General features: G+C 37.1%; 1 protein-coding gene across 2 annotated transcripts in view; it reads right to left on the reverse strand.

Moving 5' to 3' along the window:
* Positions 1-460: 460 nt before the first annotated feature.
* Positions 461-21193, reverse strand: part of LOC129372795 (membrane-associated guanylate kinase, WW and PDZ domain-containing protein 3) — a 133103-nt gene continuing 112370 nt past the window's right edge. Inside the window, exons 9-22 of one of the 2 annotated variants that reach the window (XM_055050303.1) lie at positions 15645-15836; positions 13662-14309; positions 10741-10772; positions 9902-10067; positions 9700-9794; positions 8561-8768; positions 8195-8368; positions 7805-7990; positions 5885-5981; positions 5316-5421; positions 5043-5180; positions 4265-4403; positions 2462-2548; positions 2215-2309 (exon numbers count right to left, since the gene is read on the reverse strand). In XM_055050303.1, the coding sequence (XP_054906278.1) occupies positions 2502-2548; positions 4265-4403; positions 5043-5180; positions 5316-5421; positions 5885-5981; positions 7805-7990; positions 8195-8368; positions 8561-8768; positions 9700-9794; positions 9902-10067; positions 10741-10772; positions 13662-14309; positions 15645-15836 (2228 nt within the window). In that variant the 3' untranslated portion in view covers positions 2215-2309; positions 2462-2501. Of the gene's footprint in view, positions 2310-2461; positions 2549-4264; positions 4404-5042; positions 5181-5315; positions 5422-5884; positions 5982-7804; positions 7991-8194; positions 8369-8560; positions 8769-9699; positions 9795-9901; positions 10068-10740; positions 10773-13661; positions 14310-15644; positions 15837-21193 lie in introns of both variants that reach the window. The other variant, XM_055050301.1, reaches the window with a different exon arrangement.

Below are 21193 nucleotides of genomic sequence, written 5' to 3' on the forward strand. Positions count from 1 at the left end.
AGATACCATTTGTAAATTATGACACATTCAAATATGTATATATATATATGTATATATATATGTATCTATAATATAACATATTTCACAATGACACATATTTTGAGAGATTGCAAACATTTGGTACAGCAGTTGTAGTGTCTATACATTTCATGAAAGTCTATGATAATTTCTAACAATGAAGTACAATAGGAATCAGATGAAAGATCTGATAACTTTAACTTTAGTAACTGGGGCATTTTAGTCTATATCAAAACATGGAATGGTTTGGTATATCTATATCTATATATATATATAGATAGATATATATATATCTATCTATATATATATATATAGATAGATATATATATCTATCTATATATATATATAAATATATCTATATCTATATATATATATATATATATATATATATATATATATATATATATATATATATATATATATATATATATATATACATCTGTCATCTCAATAAATTACACGCTCTGTTATTATACACATGGTAAACAAGATATCAAACCACAAGTTTCTGGTCTTTTTTAATGATGCTGAAAGAGTGCCATAATGAAACCCTCAGAACAGTCAGAAGTAACCATTAAAGTAAACACTTTTACACCAGTATTTCAAATCAGCCCAGTGCTAAGAATGAGAATTATAAACAAGGAAGCGGTTCATCCCGGGTGATATGTAGAAAACGTGCAGTAAAATAAATTTAGGAATTAACAACATGCACTTAAACAAGCCTGTAAGTAAAAACAAACAAAAAAATAAAGGTAGAAATGTCCACCAATGAGGCAAAATTAAACCCTACAATAGCCATAATGGGTGTTTACTACAAATCAAAGGCAGGGCCTTGCTCCTTTCTTTGCATATGGGTCATTGCATTGTTATGTGTGGGAATGGTCGTTATTATTCCACAGGAGTTTGGCAGGATTGGCACATTTTCACATTTTAAGTTGTCTTTTCTGACAAGGCCCCAAGCGTGCCGCATGTGCTGAAGTCCCACACTGAAGATGCTGAAGCAGCGAACAAGGCAGAGGAAAGTGCTACATGTCACGTGATATCAAACTACTCCCAAAATATAAATTTGACCACAATCTAAGGATAATGACTACGGGTCAGCATGTTGCACATCTCTGTTTCATGGAAGATCTCTGACAAAGAACCCACTAATATGATGAAATTGTAAAGATTTAGTAGCAGTTTATGTCGGGGTGATTTAATGTTCTGTCACTGAGGGTCACGGAGGACTTCTGCTTTGGTGAGGATTTTGGCAGAACTTGGTACTTTCCAAGGCCCAGGGCCAACAGTTCCCTTTTGACTGTGAGTGGTCCCTGGAATGCTGTCTGTAGAGGCCGCTAAGTCCTCTTTATTACGGTGTTCTTTGAAGTTAGATGATTTACCATCTTTTCCTTTTGTCACCTGTGGTGAAGTTTTAGAGTCCTTTCTGCTCCAAATGTCTTTAAAAAATGACAAAGAGTCTCTTTTGTTACCAGTGTCTTTGCTGTTAGTCTTGTTTTCTGCAGGGTTGCCATTAACTTCTCTGAGCTCTGAGTCTTTGCTTCTACTTGTTTGGCTCTCCTTCACTGTAACAGACTGCGTCCTGTGACGAAGAAACTCTCCCTCACTTCTTTTAAAGCTTTCTTGCTCCAGGCCAGGCCTTGTTCTTTTCTCATTTCCTAGTGTGTATCTTCTGATCTTAGGAGTTCCCTTCTCATCATTTTTATTTTCATTACATAAGCTCTCTCTACTGAAAGGATCCTTTGTTCTCCAGTGATGCCCTTGTTGATTCTCCATCTGCTGCAGGTTTGATACTGATTGAGGCCTAAATCGAACCATCTCGTGGTTAACGGTTTGTATTTTTGTATTACTCATCTGAGGCATTTTGCTCCTGCTTGGCGTTGCCTCCTCTGACTGGCTCACAGTCATTTTGGGACTCTGATGTTGCTCTTTGGCTTTAGGAAATGTCTCCCCTGTTTTCTTTGGGCTGCTTAGCTCTCTGGAGTCTGTTATGGACCTGGTTCTCTTGGAGAACTTCAATTCATCATGAAGAAGGGGAGAGAGCCTGTTGATCTTCTTTTCTGCCCACTCATCACTCTCTTCCAATGAGCCCAAACCCCTGCTGTGACGGGGCTCATGGCCTTGCAGGGATTTAGTGCTCCCGCTGCGAGAATGTTTCAGTTTGCCTGATAAAGTTGAAGAAAAAAAAGCGGAAGCCCCAGTGGGATATGGAGAGGACTGAGGTGATGTGTCAGAAAGAAACACCTCCTCAGAATATCTTGTGGGTGAAATGGATTTTTGATAACGTCGATCTGAAAGAGAGACAAATGTTTTTCTTTTTTACATGTCAGAATCAGAATACCTCCATGGGGCATACAAGAATTTTATTTTGAGTATGTAACAGAGAGAACTTCAGTCACTCAGGTTAGTTGAAGTAGGAAAATGTGAGTAAAAAAAGAATTACCAAGGTTAAAGAGAAGAGACCAGCTTAAGCAGAGATGGTGTTAGTGTTGGTGCTCAGTGTAATAGCACGCAGTAGAAGCTGTGTTACCTGCAACAGGAGCAATGAAAGACCCAGAAGAAGCAAGTGATTATAAAAACAACAATACATTTTTCTTTCACTCAACCTTCTATTAATGTGCTTGTATTCGATTCTCTGTGAATAACCAGCTTCCCTAGTTTTGACCTTTTGTGACCGATCACCTTTGCAGCAGGTATAAACAAAAGTAATAGTGTGTGAGCTATAAACCATAATGTTTAAAATAATACACTTGAAATATAAATCTGACATCTGTGTATCATGTATAATGTAACTGAACTGCTAAAATAAATGAACATATTTTTATTAGCATTCTAACATGGAGGTGCACCTGCAGTGTCACACAGGGCTAAACCTTGAACCTGTTTGTGTTCTACATAGTTAATCTGTGAATCATCTGTGTTTTTAGCTGGCATGACACACACTTACTTGCATCTCAAATCATATGTTGTGTGGTGCTACAAGACATTAAGTCTTCAAGCAATTGTGATAGTCTTTGATATATAACAATTATCATTTATGATTAATCTACTTGTTTTTCAATCAAGTTCTACTATATTTAATTAAATGACACAGACCAAAACCATCACAATGTAATTTCTATTCAGTTTATTGAATTAGCAAGACCAGTGCATATCTGGTAACATTTGTGTCATTAGAATGCTTCATACACTCTCTGTGACCTTTATCTTGTATCTAAAGCCCAGATATCTCAGGGCGTAAGCCTCTGCAGCAAGATTCTCTCCAACAGACTGAAAATACCATCGGTATGCAAAATGTAAAATCATGACACTGACATCTGAAATATACCAGCCAACATGTCACATTCTAAACAGTTTTTGTGATTTTAATATTTTGCTGACAATGTGATGGTAAATGAATTTCTTTTTACCACTTGCGTAAAATTTAGATTGTTATCTGTGAAGAAACACTTGAGTTTCGATTTAATGTTACAGTTTGTTTAAAAATAAAGACAAAGACTATCTGAATGGATGATAGGAAGTGAATCCTCATAGAAAGAGGGTTAAACAAATCACAAAAAAATGTTTATATGACTGTTAAACAGAATAAACCCTCATTCCTCTTTGTGTATCCTCCAGGTTAAAGTCCAGGAGAGAATCAACATTTATTACTGCGAGTTTTGCTCTTGGCAAAATTTGAAAAATGGAACAGCCTCTAATATAAATCCAACACTAGTGCAAAGATCATCGCCATGTTTGGATACCTCTGTCACCTGATCTCTTCCCTCTGGTCTTGTTTGAAATAAGTTCAATTACAGAGTCTAAACTAAGAAGACTCTCAATGCACAACTGCTCTGGGAATGTTTTCAAACTGCACAGGGAGAGATTATAGAAAGCTTTCCCTAAATAACTCAGTGCTGGCAAGGTGGAAATTGCAAAGCTGTAATTTAAGCCTATCGTGACAATTTAGAAGAAGATGGAACATTAAACATTTATGCTGACTTGAATGATGGCATTTGGAACTAGTGCTTTAATGTTCACTGACATTTTTATAAGAATCAAATTAAATGAATTTGAGTTTTCATGGAAAACCTTGCACATTTTTATAAACATTGTCATTTATTAATTCAATTCAACCGAGAGAATAAATACCAAAAGTTCCCAACTCTCTGTTAATGCTTTTTCACCCAACATGGTATTAAATGGCACAATAGAGTTCTTCTAGGCACAAAGCCTGTCCAAGAGGAAAACTGAATATATTACTCACTTCCGTCCTGGGCCAGGCCTGCACCAGGTCGCAGCAGCAGCACCACTTTGTTTCCTCCAGCCTGAATCAGATCAATTGCCCGTGTATGGGAAATGCCACGAGCCGGCTCCCCATTAATCTCCACTATCTCATCTCCAACCTGTCAGCAATGCAGAAACACACCAATGAACAGCTAACATACTCTGCAGAGTGTTTGTGCACACTGAGTCTCATTATCAGCGGATCTAAATTTATGCTGCATGCAGATCCAGATACACCCTATAGCCACTTTCTTTTAGTGAAGATGACAAAATAACTCTGGATAAAGCCTGTAAACATGTCAGGCTGCTTGGCTTTAATCAACACTGACATTCTTCACCATCCTTTGAAAGGCAAAGTCATAACCAGGGATCACAGTCTGGCAGGCTGTAAGACAGCTTCACACAAAGAGGTTCTTAGTTTTTTTGCACATTTTAGAGTCTTATCCAAATTTTGATAATCTAATAATTTCTTTCTTAATTGTAAATTAGATAATGAGAGAAAATATATAGTGCTACCTTTCTGGAAATAAATTTAGTTAGTTGCATCCCTTATGCATTATGACCTTTCTTCTCATAAGGTTTAATTTAAATTGATTTATGCAGTTTTTCTCTTCCAGCTCTGTGTCGTGTCATATTTCACCCTTGAGAAGATGACTGTGCTAATCAGATAAAAAATCCACATGAACTATAATTTCATGTTGAAACCAGTAAAACTTGCTCATATTTAATGTGAAGACTAAGATTCTTAGAGCACTTACATGGATTCTTCCGTCCAGCTGTGCTGGTCCATCTTCTGCAAGCCTTAGGATATACAGGCCCATATTGTACTCCGTGCCCCCGCGCAAACTAAAACCAAAGCCTCTGGGGCCTCTTTCTAGCTCCACAGTCAGACAACCCTCCAATAAAGAAGAAAACTCTCAGACTGCACTTAAATACAACATACAAATGCAGTCCAAATATCGTGCATGCATTCATTACACATTGTTGTGCAATTTGTGGAATTTCAATGCACTCAAGATATTGATGGTTACCTGGTTGGGTCCTGTCACACACAGTGTTCCCTGCTCACCAGGTGGAAGAGTTTTATGGTCAGACCAGTTGAGTCCATCCCTTTTGTCCTCCATGTCCAGGTTATAACTAAAAAAATATTGTTATTTATGTTATTTACTTCAAATGGAATGCATCACGAGACCAACTCAAAAAGCCATTATGTAAATTATAAAAGTGAATTTACTCCTAGATGCTTGCTGGAAGGAACAATTATAATGGGTATAGTGTTTTTTGTTAGTTCTTTTATAAATGTATAATAATTATGTCTCTTTGCTGACAATCTTCAGCTTATTGGACGTGTACTTAGATTTTTGCCTTTTTTTGTAATGGGGTTTTGTTCAGATTAATATCTCACAAGTTATTGGAACAGTATTTCAGTGAAATTATAAAACCTCAAATGTATTTTTATTTAACAAAGTAAAGTTCTTTTCTGTTTTATTAATATTCATAACTGGACAGTCTTCTTTGCATGAACAGTGAATAACAACCTTTGCTGCAATAGGATATTTTGTGAGTTTTTTTTTTATATATCTTTCCTTCTGTACCTTACCGTTCATCATGAAGAGCTGGCCTTTGTCCAATGGGCCTGTGTTGAAGAGCTGGACTCTGTTTCGCTGAACTTGCTCCCGATGGAGGGCCCTTGTATTCTGAAATACATTTTATGTATACTGATCAATGCCTAATATTTAGAAAAGTTGAAAGTCATTTCAGGCATGAATATCAATAACTTTAGTTGTAGAGATTTAATTTATACCCATATCAACCAAACACTAAAGACTACATGTTGCCAGTTACAAAAAAGCAAACTAAGTCTATAAAAGCTGCATGCAAGTTGAAATTATTTCAGGGTAACATATATGAGAGCAGCGAGATTGAATAGTGTGAAATAAATGTCATGTGACAAAGTTAAAAATGGTCTTAAATTTAAAATGAAATTAAGAACTTGAAAATTAGAGTCAAAATTTAATTTATCAGCAGCTTTGATGGAATGATGCTATGAATGATGCTATGAATGACTGGTATGTAGTCAGTGTTATTGCAGCCTTCCGCACTATATTCTGAAAGGTCCTTGGGCAAAATGCTAGCCACTCACATCGCTCCTATTCTGCAAATCAGTGTAAAAGGTTGTGTGTGGATGGTTGAATGAAGCTTCTAGTGAAAAAGCCTTTTGAGTGGAGGGCGAGGTTAGCAAAGCGTTGCATAATGAGCGTCCATTCAGTGTCCATCACCTGCCTATGTTGAACATCTTAAAAGGCACCATTATTTTTAATGTTTTAAAATAAAATAACTTCTCACATCTAAACAAGATCTTTCTTTCAAAAGCCTATCCACGTTTCAACAACACAAATAAAATTCTAAAACTATTACAACAGCATCATTATCGTAAACATCCTGAATAACTGCATGTCATAGATTTCTTTGATCTGCTGGAAATATTCAGCTCCTTATTAAATAAAGATGCCAATAAAAAACAAATCTCCACCTAAGGTTATAAAAAAATTACATCAGCCAAGAACAACCATTAAAACTATTTTCAGTTCCACAACATTTCCACAGTATTGCTTGAGGTGATGCAACAGAGTGTTAACATTATCTTTTCAAAGCCACACTGCTGACCTCAGATTTAAATTGAGCTTTTAAATACAAAAGTAGAACTTTAGATCCAACATTTAATTTTATTTTGCTTTATCCTTTTCACCTGTTTATTATCCCAAGATGACATAGACTCCAGGTCATTTATTATTATACTTTTGTATTACATGGACACACAATTACAATTTGCTTATTTGTTAAGATTCTTTTACAGGTGAGGTAAAGGTTAATTTTTAATTTTCTAAGTATTTTAGTTTGAAATAACCTTAGAACACGATGTTAATGTATTTCGATATTCTGATTTGGTCAAAACCTGATTACCTTAATTCCCTTATGAACCTGGGATAACAAAATTTTAACTTCCAAATTTTTATATTTAGGAGCCAACTTTAACAAAAGGCAGGGATTATTTTATATATATATATATATATATATATATATATATATATATATATATATATATATATATATACATATATATATATATATATATATATACATATATATATATATATATATATATATATATATATATATACATATATATATATATATATATATATATATATATATATATATATATATATATATATATATATATATAACAAAATTTTAACTTCCAAACATCAGACATCTCAGTCCAGAAATGTGCAGTCCTTGGCACAGCCAAGATACTGCGCAGAACCCTCAAGCTCCCAGGCCTATGGTAGAGGACCCGAGCTCAGAGGATAAGAACCCGCGGTGGGTGAGAAGGGAATTTATATATATATATATATATATATATATATATATATATATATATATATATATATATATATATATATATATATATATATATATATATTTTTTTTTTTTTCTGTGCTTCAAAGATATTCACCGTCTTCAGGAACCACAGTGAGAGTGACGACAGTGCCAGCTTCCTTGATAAGCTGAACAATGTCATTGTGAGAGAGCTCAATGATGGAGCGGCCATTGACTGCCGAGATACGATCCCCAACGTGAAGCAGGCCGCAGCGGTCAGTCGGACTGCCTTCAATGATACGTCCGATTTTGTGAGGGATAACTGAAATGACGGATATGAAAAGTAATGAGACATTCAGATTAAACTCAGGTAGCCACATAAGATTTATCTAGTATATAACACTATTGTTGTTTGATACTGATGGTTACAACTTCTACATTTATAAAACGTATTTTTGTAAACATCCAGGTTTCAGATTTTAATAGATTTCTCTAAAAAAAATAAAGTTTGAAGTTTGATCCTCACCACCATATGGGGGTTTGCTCTTTGATGTGAGGATAACAAAGCCAAAGCCCTCGTTCTCTTTGCGGTGAAGTGTGATATCGAAAGACTCGTGGTCCAGAGCGCTAGGCATTGGTAGGCGAGGTAGCTTTGGAGAACCATTTACCAGCACAGGCGTCATGTCTTCATCTGTTGCTTCTGAGTGGAAAATAACAGATTTTAAAGCATTTGTATAGTATGCAAAAAAAAAAAAAGTTTTAGAATGTTTTAGGTTCTATTTTACAAGATTGAGTACTGCAGAAAAATGTTGAATAAGAAAGATAGTTGAGGTAAAAGCCAAATCATGATGTCGATACAACCTCTCAAGTAAATTTGTGTCTTTATACTAACCTCTGTAGATGACTTTCCGACGAACAGTCAGCATGACTTGACCGTTACGGGCTGCATTGGTCATCAGGTCCAAAACTTGCTTGTGAGACCGACCTTTGACCATCACTCCGTCGATGCCAATGAGCTCATCTCCTGCTCTGAGACGACCATCCTTCTCTGCAGCTCCACTGGGCACGATGGCCCCAATGTAAACCTGGGGAAACACATTCTGATATTGGGTTAGGAAGGAACCAATGAGAAGGCAGAAAATGTTGCAGCTGTAAATGCTATGAAACAACAATTAGCATTTAATTTGAGTGCAGTGCACTGCACTCAAATTCTGACAAAGCATAAAGATCTCAATTTAATCAATTCAATTTGACTGAGTTGAGATCTTTTTGCTTTGTAGAAAAATGCATTATCCTGCTGAAACAGGCCACAGCTATCTGGGAACTGCACTCAATGTGAAATAAAATAAGACTCATGAGACAAAGCTTTCTTCCATTGCTCCACATGCTCCAGTTGTGGTTCTCATGCTCTCTTTTAATGGTGAATAGTGGTCCTGTACACAACAAACAACGTTGTGTACCACCTTCACACCTCCCTATCAGAAACAACATTAAGTTCTTCAGTTATTTGAGCAACAGTCTCTGTTGGACTGGACCACACAGTACACACCAGAAGCACCATAAAATAACAGCAGTTTTTCAGAAGTCATCTAGCCATCACAATGTGATACTGGTCAAAGTCGCTATAGTGCATAAACTTGTCTATTTTTAATGTTTGTAACACAACAGCTTTGAGAACATTTGCTCTCCAACTCAGCTAATACAGAAACAGCTTCCTCCATAAAGTCAGAGCCTCATATGTCACAATTTTATGTTTTATCATTGTAGAGCAAGGTCTTTTGAACAGATAAAGGAGCACAATCAAAACGCTGTCCAGTGCTCCCCCCTCAGAAGAGAGTAGGAAATATGTAATTGGAAGCACATAAGCAATGCCACCAAGAATTAAAAGTACTATATTTGTTTTGAATTAGTTAATTGTTACAATTCAAACAATGAAATAACTTAAGAAAAACAGAAAAAACAGGAGATGTAAATATTTGTAACAACTTTCCATTATTTTTTTTCCCAAAGTAAGCTGGATTTAAAACTTACTGGCTGTTGTGGGCCTTCTCCTCCCAGAACTCGGAAGCCAAAGCCTGTTTCAATGTCTCTCTTCAGAAAAACATCTATGTCTTTGGTGTGAGGCTCTGTGAATGAGAAGAATTTCACCATCACTTAGTTTCAGTGTAGGATCACAGAAAAAAAATTTTATAAAATAGACAAATAAAAGCAGCTAATATCAGTCCACACTTACGCCTGCTTTCCAGCAGGGCTTTGGACTTCAGGTACATCTCTGTGGCATCTCGCTTGGGGGAGTCAGATGAGCGTAGGGTGCTCGTGTTGGAATGGTACGGCAAGGCCTGGGGAGTTGCGTCTGCGATGGTGTCCAAGGTTTCTGTGCTTGCAGTCATGTCTTGTCTCTGATGACATACACAGAAGGCATCATGACCACATGCTGCTTTATGATTAATTATTACAGAAAAGGACAAGCTTTGTGTGTAACTTTTTGTTGTATTGTTGAATTCTATTATATCACAAAATTTTAATGAAAGTCTGAGCACCTCATTATCTTTGACAAGTGTCTGGGCATCAAACAACGTTAGATAACAAAAGCTGGAAAGGTCATTTTTAATAACGTAGACCAGTTTTACCTCCATATTTCTTCTATTGTTTTGAGGGTTAGGCACTGGGATCTGAGTGTAATATAAAATCCAACAGAGAAAGTAAAGATTTCCCCAAGGCTGGGATAGGCCCTCTCCGCATGAAAAGGGCACCCTCTTTATCTAAAACTGTTGTATTAATACCACCAAATCTAAAGAGGCTCATCCAATCCTCATTACCACTGCAATCCCCAGACAATAGCTCAAAGAATATGAAAAGCGAAGGGAGGTAATTAAGACTGTTTTTGAGAACAAACAAAAGAAGGCGGGCTGAGAGATAATCAATATTCAAATTTATTGCTATCATTTAATTTGATGCAACAGAGGCTTAGTGGTTAAGCTGAAGGACAAAATGTTTTGAAATCAAATTGAAGGATATGTCTCCATGGGGAAACAATGGGTAAGAAAGAGGGAATAATGCATTTATACTCACAGGCTTCAGAGACTTTACAGGGGATGTCTGACCTGTAGTAACAAAAAGACAAAACGAAAAGAGTTCAAATTAATTATGTTCATATTTGGAACAGCAGCTCACACCAAAGCTCCAGCAGATGTCACTGTCTCTCTGACTAAGAGACAGCAGCAGGAAGTATAAAAATAAACCAGTGAGCCTCTCAAAACTCAAGAGGTGTGCTGGCTAAAGAATTCTCCATTAGCGAATATTTAGCCATCCATGAGATTAAAGATACATATAGCATATAGTGTTGGTTCATCACATTCTGAGCTGAGAACATACAGCACCCCAACCGTGGAGCTGAGAAAGCAGGTAAAGACTTTCGCGTTTCATGCATATAATTCCACAGCTGATAATTGTTCTTTTTGCTTTACAGTACACCCACATGTTTCTTCTAACGCACTCAGATACTTCCCTATAGACCATCTCGCACAGCCCTGCTCCCATCCTCCTCAACTCTCTGCATTAATTGAATTAACAGATACTCCTCTGAAGCTTGCAGCCCTCAGGGCAAGGGTGAAAACTTGGCCTCATCTGAGGTTAATGGAGCCTGATGCACTGTATAGAAGAAGATATTTTTATGCAACACTGTAAAAATCCCTCATCCAACACCATTGTTATCAAAATCTGAAAATGCAACGTTTGCTGCACACCCAGAACACACCCTACTGCACCCTGCTTTTACCTCCACCCAGCTGCCTGATCTTTTTGTCTTCAGTGAAACTCACCTCTAATAAAAAAAAACTCTCCAATTGTGAGCCACCTCTAAGCTACAGGCCATTGTCTAATGAGTGCTAAAGAGGACATTAGCTGTTCAGTTTAGCAGGCTGGGTGAAGCCAAGCCCATATATACTTCAACAGTGGGAATCATGCAGTGGAGCAGGACATGATGATGGTGGCACAGCAGTTAGTGCAAGTAGCATGGGTGTTTGGGCAATGAGGGAAGGCGGTTCAGGCGTGGCTTGGGGCAAGGAGGACCCAGCAGACCTCCCCTTCTTAGCAGTTTAGCCATGGATCTTTTAGAGGCCACAGATAAAGAGGCATGCAGAAATCCCCTGCGCTCTGTTGACGATCAAAGCCAATCTAGGGTTCACTGACTCGCGCAGTGAGTCCTTTCGGCAGCCATGGAGAGATGTAGGAGACATTTGAAGGGTGCCTTCCCTCCTCCCTCAACGATGTGGAGTCAAGCACATCCCCACACTTATGTAATTCCCTCTCTCAGACTTGTAACAGAGGCATTAAGCCCCTTTACAAGTTGTCATAAACAGTGGTAGATTGAATTGAGGTGCAGAGGATGATTATTGGAGAAATACTTGGGATGTGCAGTCTGTATATGGAAGTGGTGATAAGAAACAAAACTCTTAGGAACTGGCTTTAAACTGCGCCTGCAGTAGTCACAGTGGAGAAGTTGGAAATATTTAGCAAAAAGAGGACACAGCTTAAAGCTTTAAAACACACTGGAGACACAGTGGAACACTATTACAGTGCAAATATGTGTTATCATTCAGTGCCCCTAAACTAACCACAACACCACCTCACCTCCCATTAGTATCAGCACTCTGACCTCACCCCCAAGCAGCACTGCAGAAGTAGTATCAACAATATCAACAAATTATATTAGATAAAAATTGTGAGAGGAGAAAACAAAATGAAGGCACAAAAGTGATGAAAACAGCCCAGAAACAGAATAACAGCAATCCAACATCTTTAATCCAATCAGTCATGATTTCTTGTAAAGATTAAAATTTAGAATTTCGTAAATACTTTACTAGTATGTAGTAGAGTAATAGCATACCAACAGATTGTGGAGCTCACTCCCTTGAGGAACACCTGTGAGGTGTTTCTAAGGTTTCTAGTGCCCCCCATTTTAAATCAAGGGAGCAAATGTTTTATACATGCCGGTTTTTGTGCTTTCCTGCCCAAGAATTGGACTAATTTGATTGTTTTAGAAAATAATACAAAACAACCAACACTGTGAGTGTTGGAGTACTCACAGCAACCTGTGAGTTCACCAAAAATTAGATAATGTGTGAGTGAAGATTAAGCTGTTGGCAAGAAGCCCTCTAAGAGTCTCATTTAAAAATTAGATGAACTTGAAGTTAAATTTTGCCACAGAGTACAAAGAGAAAAAGCATATAATTTTGTTCACACATCACACTGTGAAGCATCGTTTTTCAAGCATCATGGTATGGAGATTTGTCTTACACTACGGTGTCAGGCCTGTTTATTACATGTGAGGGATCATATGAATGAATACATTAAAAAGAGGCAGCAATGCATTAAAATGTGCTTCAAAAAGACAAATGGGTTTCTAAGGGAAAACTGAGAAAAACAGAAGAATAGTGCCAGAAGTTAATCTACTATGTCCACACAGAAACTTGGGTTATACAACTAAATATTGGTTGAGGGCTATTGTAAAATATTTGACCTTTACTGACCTTTGCAAACACAATGCTATTACTTTTAGCACATTAGTCTATACTGGGCAGTATGGCGCAAAACTTTTAACCACGACTCGATAGAAGTTTTTCTTTTAACTGAGGAGTATTCACCCATTTTTTGTCCAGTCCATGAACACTTGACCATGAAATACATGCCGACACTTTGTCTGTGAAATGAGGAAATTGGAGAAGTGGAGAATAAAAATAAGAAGCATAAAAACCAGCTACAGCTACATGAAGTCTTTTTTTAAGAGAAGAAGTCAGGTAATGGTCTGAATTGAAACAAGTTAAATTCTGTTCAGGTTGTTTCTCAGGATCACTTTGAAAGATTAAAGGAAGGTCTAGCTGCATGGAAATAAATGAGGAATGACTCAAAATTTCTGGATAGGACAGTATACTACCTAAACATCCAGATGGACAAATCAGATACAGAAACACCTGAACGCTTTAGTCTCTCACCTCCTCTCAGTACCAGCACGCTGACCTCACTGCCCACAGGAAAGTCTTTCAGGATGTCCACCACTTGTGCATGACTAAGACTTTGAACATTTTGCCTGTTGATCTCCTTGATTACGTCTCCTTTTTGCAGCCCACGGCACCATTGGGCATCCAGAATCATTTTCACCTTCTGGCCCAGAGGACAGTCAGCAATGGCGAACCCAAATCCTCCAGGCCCCTTTACCAGTGGTACGCTCACCAGTTCTGGTTGCAGCATTCCTGTGGCCCCCTCTCCCTGGTCAGGCTGTCGCCCATTGGGCAAGGCAGCAACAACAGGCCGACCGCTTGCATCGGTGGTAACATAATGCAGTTCCTGTGAAGAGCCATGCAGGACATCGCCTTTGACTAGCAGTGGTTGTCCATTAATGAGCGGCACAGCTGTCACTACCTCCCCACCGTGGAGAGGCTGCTGTGACTGAGTAGCTGGTGGAGGGGGTGGTGGAGGAAGGGGGTCGTCGTTGTTCAGGTCTACATCCGGAGGAAGAGGGTACCCGCGACAAAGAACCATGTCTACGTATTGGTTGATGGGGATGGACTGGAACATCTGCACCACCTCTGGATGGGTCTTTCCCAGAACACATGTCCCGTTAATTTCAACAATCACATCCCCTGTGGCAAATGAAAAAAGAAAACAATTAAAAGGAGGTCATTTTTTTCCCTCATTTTCCATCTAAGAATTATTTCTCCACATCACTTTGAAAAGCACTTTGCATTTTCTTTGTCAGATATGTGGTTCCCAAATCTCCTCATCTCTTACCTTTTTTCCCATTTTGGCAACTCCCTTTACTGCTTTAATTTCTTTTTATCTCATTCACTCATTTTTATCCCACCTACACTTACTACAAAAGAGCTACGAGAGAAATAGATTTCTGTCACATAACACTATTCAAATGAATACACACACACCTTATCAACTTGACAGTTCCTGGTGTCACAGGAACCAGTCAGAATGCCTGCTGATATAGTCCCTATGCGTTTGACAGACAAATTGATGTTTTTTATTGTACTACTGAACCCATGGGACGATGTTAGCTTAAAGAAATATGAAAGAAGCAAAACTAATTCAATTAAATTGTATTCATGCAGTATTTAAAAAAATAAAATAAAAAAATCAAAATGTGGGATTTTTAAGCCGCTTTTTGAAAGGGATCATTAAATCAACTGTCAAAAGCATTTAAGAGAACCAAGAATAAAAACAAATACTAATAATTTTGCCCTGTATTTTTTTGGATAATATAACAATTAATTTATATTGGAGGATCCTTAAGCTTGACTTACCTATTTGTCAGTCAAATGTACCATTTGAACATAACTACAAATGTACGGTACATTATCTCAATTCAATTTAAAGTGAACACTTTGACTCGGTCACTCCAAAAGCATCAGGCTTTGCTCTTCAGGTAAAGCCACAATGATGACTGGGCATTTTCCTCCTGGACCTTCTGGCACAATGCAGACTTAAAGGTTGTATCCATTACTGCAATTCATGCAGGTCAAGAAGCAAAGCAGCTCCAACCAGGCATACTACCACCACCTCCACGTTTGACTGTCAGTATGATTTTTCTAAAATGCTGCTGTTTTACATCAGCTATGACAAGAAGCACAAAATGTTACATTTAGTCTCATCAATCTAAAGAATATTATTCTTAAAGCTTTTTTACCAGTCTCTTTACAATTACAAAAATGTGAACTCTTGACATGAAGACAAGTGAGAGCCTTAGTGCTTTAGGTGTTGTTTTGGATTATTTTGTGACCTCATTCACATTTTGTGAACACACTCTTGCTGTAGTTTTGGTGTACTCCTAGAAGAATACACCAGTATTCCCCTTTTGCTTTATTTATACACTATGTGGCAACAAATTTGTTTTACAATTTGTTTATATGACTTCATTTCTTCATAACTTATGAGATTTTAATGTGCATCATTTTGCTGGATTTTCTCACCAGACGCCATCTTGTTGTCCTGGGCAGCAGGGCCATCGCTGAGAACATTTTTCACCTGCAGGAACTCGTCTGTGCGGTCGCCTCCGATGATAGTAAATCCAAAGCCCTGGGAGCTTTTCTTCAGAGCTGTGTGGTACATCTCCCCCTTCAAGTGGCTGGGGTCTGCTGTAAATCCAAACATACTTCCCTTACCTGTGTAGAAATTGGAAATGTAAAACCGTTGGTGACACGTTTTTAAGAACAAGAACTGATGCACAGTAAAAAGAAAGTGTGAAGAACTGCAACCTCTGCACAGTGCAACACATCAGTTACACTGTGCAGACCAAAACATGAAAATATTGACATTCCTTTTGAATGACTGCGAAATCCAACCATGTGTGCTGAATCTTAATTATACACACTACACTATGTGGCAACAAAATCAACACATTAATCAGTCATTATCCAAATAATAGACATGATGTGTTTAAGTACAACAAACCCATCAAAACGTTTTTGTGTGGCCCTGTTGAGAAAGAAGCCCACACACAGATGAAGTGATAAAATTATAGCTTTTGAAGTTAATTTACTTGCCTCCTTTCATTATAAAACTATAGAGCAGAACATGCATACAGTACCTCTGACACTATCTAATTTAGCGTATTGTCCTTTTATCCCCTGCTCTATTTAATAAGTGGCTGAGGAAAAATAAAGCTCTGAGACTGTTGTGATTGCAGGCTTTATATAAGTTGAGTAAGGAACACGTAAAGGTCAGCAGCGACATCAATAAGAACCAGCAGCTCTGTTGTGGCATAAGCAATACATTACACATCCAACTCTCAGGGTTGCACTAAGCTGATGATCTTCCTTATTTAGCAGTACTGTAGTATCAGCACTTTAGATCTTGGATCATTTTTTTTTTCTCTCTGGCTTGTGGTCTGCAGCTTTGGTGCATCACTGCTGTTGCTCAAAAAGAGTAAAACAATAAAGGAACCCAGTGATTTTTTTTTTTTTTTTATCCAGCTGGATTCTGCAGTAAAAGACAGTATTGAAGATGTCAGTTCCTATGTCTGGGAATGGTATTCATACATTTTGAACTTTCTCTGTCATGTTACAACCACAAACTTCAAATTATTCTATGATAGTCCAACACAGAAAAGCGCATAATTATCTGGTGGAAGATAAATGATACATGTTTTTCCATTTTTTATATAAATAAAACCCTCAATAGTCCAGTGTACATTTGTATTCAACTGCTGTGATTCAAAACCACCTTTTGCTTTTACTCCACCTGCAAGCCTTTTGAGTGATGTCTTTTCAAGCTCTGCACCTTTAGAGACTGACATTTTTAAATTTCTTCTTTGCAAATCAGCTCAACCTCAGTCACACTAGATAAAGAAGATACATTTTCAAATCCTGACACATTTTGATTCACAAGTGAATTTGTGCTGAACTTTGAGAGATTTTAACACATAAATTTGCGTTGATCTAAACCATTTTATCATAGCTGTTGATATATTTTTAGTATGTAAGTCATGATGGAAGGTGAACCTTTTCCGGGCTTCAATATTATTGTAGTTTCTTACAGGTTTCATTCCAAAGTGGCTATTTATTTAGCTCTATATGTATGTCTTAGAACCAGTTTTGTATGGTGACCAAAATGTAAATTCAGTCTAATTAGGTCAGAGCACATTCTTCAACATATTTGTTTTGTCTCCTACATATATTATAGCAAAGTGAAAACAAAACTTTTTATTGTTTTCTTTCAGCAATGGCCTTCTTGCCAACCTTCCATAAAGACTGGATTTGTGGGATGCACTAGTAATAATTGTCAACAAATTCTACCATATGAGCTGATGATCTAAAATGGAGAAGTGGAAACTCTACCAGAGTGACCATTAATGTGCCCGGGTCCTTCACACAAGAACTTTTCTATATAGAGATTAAATTACATACATGAAATTATATTGTGTATGTGATATCATACATACATGCCATTCGATTACAGATATCTCCTTGAGATGTACTCAAGGAGATTAACTGGTGATGTCTGAGGCAAGTGGTTGCACTCAAATCTTAGGAATATCAAAGAAAAAGACTGAAAACATATGCATGCTATACTTTTTACTGAACATAAAATGTGTCTACTTCAAAATTATGAATTGCTTTGTACTTATAAATCAGAATAACATACACTGAAATTTGTGGTTTTAAAATATAATGTGTAATGTGCAAAGCACCATGTGTAACATCCAATGGGAATAAATACTTTTGCAAATTACACATTAGCTAACAATAAATACAAAAACAAAATTTAATTAGTTTAAAAATGTAATAATTCCATCTAAAGCTTTCTTCTAAGACTAGTGTCTCAGGTAGTTTTACATATTCATGCACAAACATTATAGGATAATATGCCACTCCTCCCTCTTTTAACAAAGCCAGCATTAGATTCTCCTAAGCCCCATCACTTGTACTGAACATGTAAGCTTGTGTATACATGTCACAAATACAAGGACTACAAGGCTGAAGCATTAACTTGAATAAATCTGCATCATTCCTTGCTTTAAATGTCAGTAAATAAGGAAATCCATTACATTTTTAGGTTCCTTACTGTTGGGGGACCCCACAAATTTGTGGTTTAAGTAAAATTTCAGAATATATGCTTCAACTACTACCATACTGGAGGTGATAGCTCCATATTTGTGCTGTTTGGTTTGGTATATCTGTTTCCCTGTCCTGAACTTGCTTCAAATTAATACGAGCTTTTCCACATTTAGTTCCCAACTTCCTGTTCTGGCTGGTCTAAATAACAACTCCACACCTCCTGCTCACTTCCCTCAGCTTTTATAAATACTTCATAACTTTCAGAGTGTGAGAGCAATTTAAATGCAGACACTCAAACTCTCATGCAGTTCACCAGGCTAAAAACATCCAGAGCCGACAACTGCAAGTGTAAATTATAACAGCCAGTGAGGACTCCAGATGTTCGCTGCTGTTATATGGATCATGCAAAGCTTATTTACATAATTATATTGAACCGGCTTGATGAACTCTTTTTATCACTTCTCACAAGAAGTCCAGAAATATATTTCTGAAAGGACATATTTGTATGAACAAAAAAGGCAGATGTAAAAAAGGGTGACAGAGAAGCAATTTAAGGAATTTAATTTAAGGAAAAAGGAAGTCAGTGTGACTTGTGCAAGCCTGGACTTGTGTAGGATGGTTCACAGAAAGTATCTTGGTTGAAATATGGAGATTATAAACAGAAGGCAAACAAAACAGTATTTCCACTTTGTCAAGCAGCCAAGCAGATTGACTGCTTACATGTGAGAAAGCCAGGGAGTAGACCACCATCTTCATTTATCATATGTGGGAAAATATCCACTGACAATTTTCTTAGAAACGCTTATTCAATTCCTTGTTATCACATGGTAAATAAGTCAATCAAACTATAGGAATTCAATGCATTTAGACATCTAGATGTAAAGATTTGCTTAAGTTCAAACCAAGCAACAGAAAAAAAAAAGAAAGATTTAGGTCACTTTGAATATGGCATAGCTGTTCCAGATGGGTTACTCTGATAATGTCAGCAGTTGCTAATCAACAGGGATTTTATTTGCTTTATTAACTGAAACACAGCCAACCAACTCCCCAGTCTGCAGGTCCACTCTTTTTCATTTTACAATATAATAAAATCAATTCAATTTCAGAAATTGAAAAATAATTTGTCTTCTGCTTACAGAATAATAATAATAAAAAACAACCATTTTCATTTATTTTACTTTGAAGAGTTTTTTGTGTGCTACGCCATAATGATGCTGTACATTTTACATAAAACGTGTATTTATATTAACCAGCTGTCAGCCAATGAATATTACCTATGTAAACAAACCTATACTTAAAAAAAAAAAAAAAAAAAAAAAAAAAACACAGAAAAGTTTCTTGGTGTGAGTTGCCTTAGGTGTAACCGCTGACTGCCAATGTCTTGGTTTTATCATAGCAACCGTCTGACGGCTCAGCAGGTTGCGTAATCAGTAATCAGCAGTGAGATGGCGGTTTACTCAGTCCCAACACACCTGAGCAGAGAGACGCCTGATTATGCTCGGCCTCTTTAACGGGATGTTCCACCAGCTGTTGACACATGCACCGCTAAAAGGCGCCCTCCTCCCCTCGCATTCCTTCTTTTACGGCTCTGAAACCCTGCCAGCACGATGAGCTCGTCTCACTCAGCACTGATCAGCAGTTTGATCTTCCATAACATGTCTATTGTAACGGAAAGGTTTTCTCATGTTTATCAGGTGAAAAATAAGTTTAAAGAAGTGTCATAACTGGAGTCCTTACAAAAAAAAATAAAAAATAAAAACAAAACATTTTCTTCATATGTGAGGTTTCCAGAAGGCTGCTCTTCATTGTTTCTGGGAAGTATATTCATCACAGATGGCTGGCACAGTGCAAGCAGATAAAATCAAATTGTTTTTATATTTTAACAAATTGAGCTAATTCCAGAATCCACAATGATAAAAGTGAAAACAGAAAAGTGAAAGGAGCGAAAAATGACCATAATGAGACCAAAATTATTGATCAGTAAATTATTTTTACTGGTTGAAACAGTAGAGATAAAAAGAGGTTATGCTTATTCATAAAGACATTTTAAAACTCTCATAAAAAAACAGCATGAAGTTGTCTTAAATGAGTCAAGAATAACAGGATTTTCCAGATTTAAAAAAAGACAGACAATGGTTGTACATGTTAGAACTTGTGCTGAACTAATTATGAGTAGACATGAATGTGCAAGTCTTAAAAACCTGAAGGTGTTGTCGAGGCTTAACAGGTACATTACAAAAGTGCAATATCTTATAGTACTTTTACAGACTGTTGTCACACCCTATTCTACTGTAGAAATGAAAGGACAAACTTTGGGGGGGAAAAAATGAAAGCTTAAAGAAGTATTTATTTAATTTCCAGATTATCTCAATGTAGGGTGGGGGGACTGGAGCATTACAGCAAGTTCTCAAAACAGAAAAAGCTAAGAGATTATCTGCGTCAGGCTCTACAATTATAGAAAGCTGAAAGAATTTTTTTTTTTTCAAATGTTTAAAGTATATTGCCATGGTTTATTTGTGACAGGTGCTTAAGAGAGGAATAGTCTCATAGTATTCCAGCCACTGCTAAATGGCTGGAATACTGCTAAATGCAGGCTAAAGGTAGTGAGTTACACAAGTCAGTATCAAAGTGACGCTAGAAGATTCAGTTATGGAATAATGATACTACAGTGTTGCTGAATTTTGTTTACTGCAACGAGGGAGACAGCAGCTGGAGACTGCCTATTAATACCAGTTCATGCCAAATTCAAACAAAAAAAATCTCATGGAGCTAGAGTCGCATCAAAACGTAATCCTCTTTAATTTGTGTCATACTCCACCTCCAGAACTATCCAAATAAGTCTATCTGTTGCTTTTTAAAGGATGTCTGCTGACAGACATGCAGACAAGAAACTGGAACAAGCTCAAAACCCAACTGGGAATGAATATAAAATTCATGTTAATGAACTGAACAACAATGTCTTT

The sequence above is a fragment of the Poeciliopsis prolifica genome, unplaced genomic scaffold (genome assembly GCF_027474105.1).
Source record: "Poeciliopsis prolifica strain line A6 unplaced genomic scaffold, Auburn_PproV2 SCAFFOLD030, whole genome shotgun sequence".
NCBI lineage: Eukaryota > Metazoa > Chordata > Actinopteri > Cyprinodontiformes > Poeciliidae > Poeciliopsis > Poeciliopsis prolifica.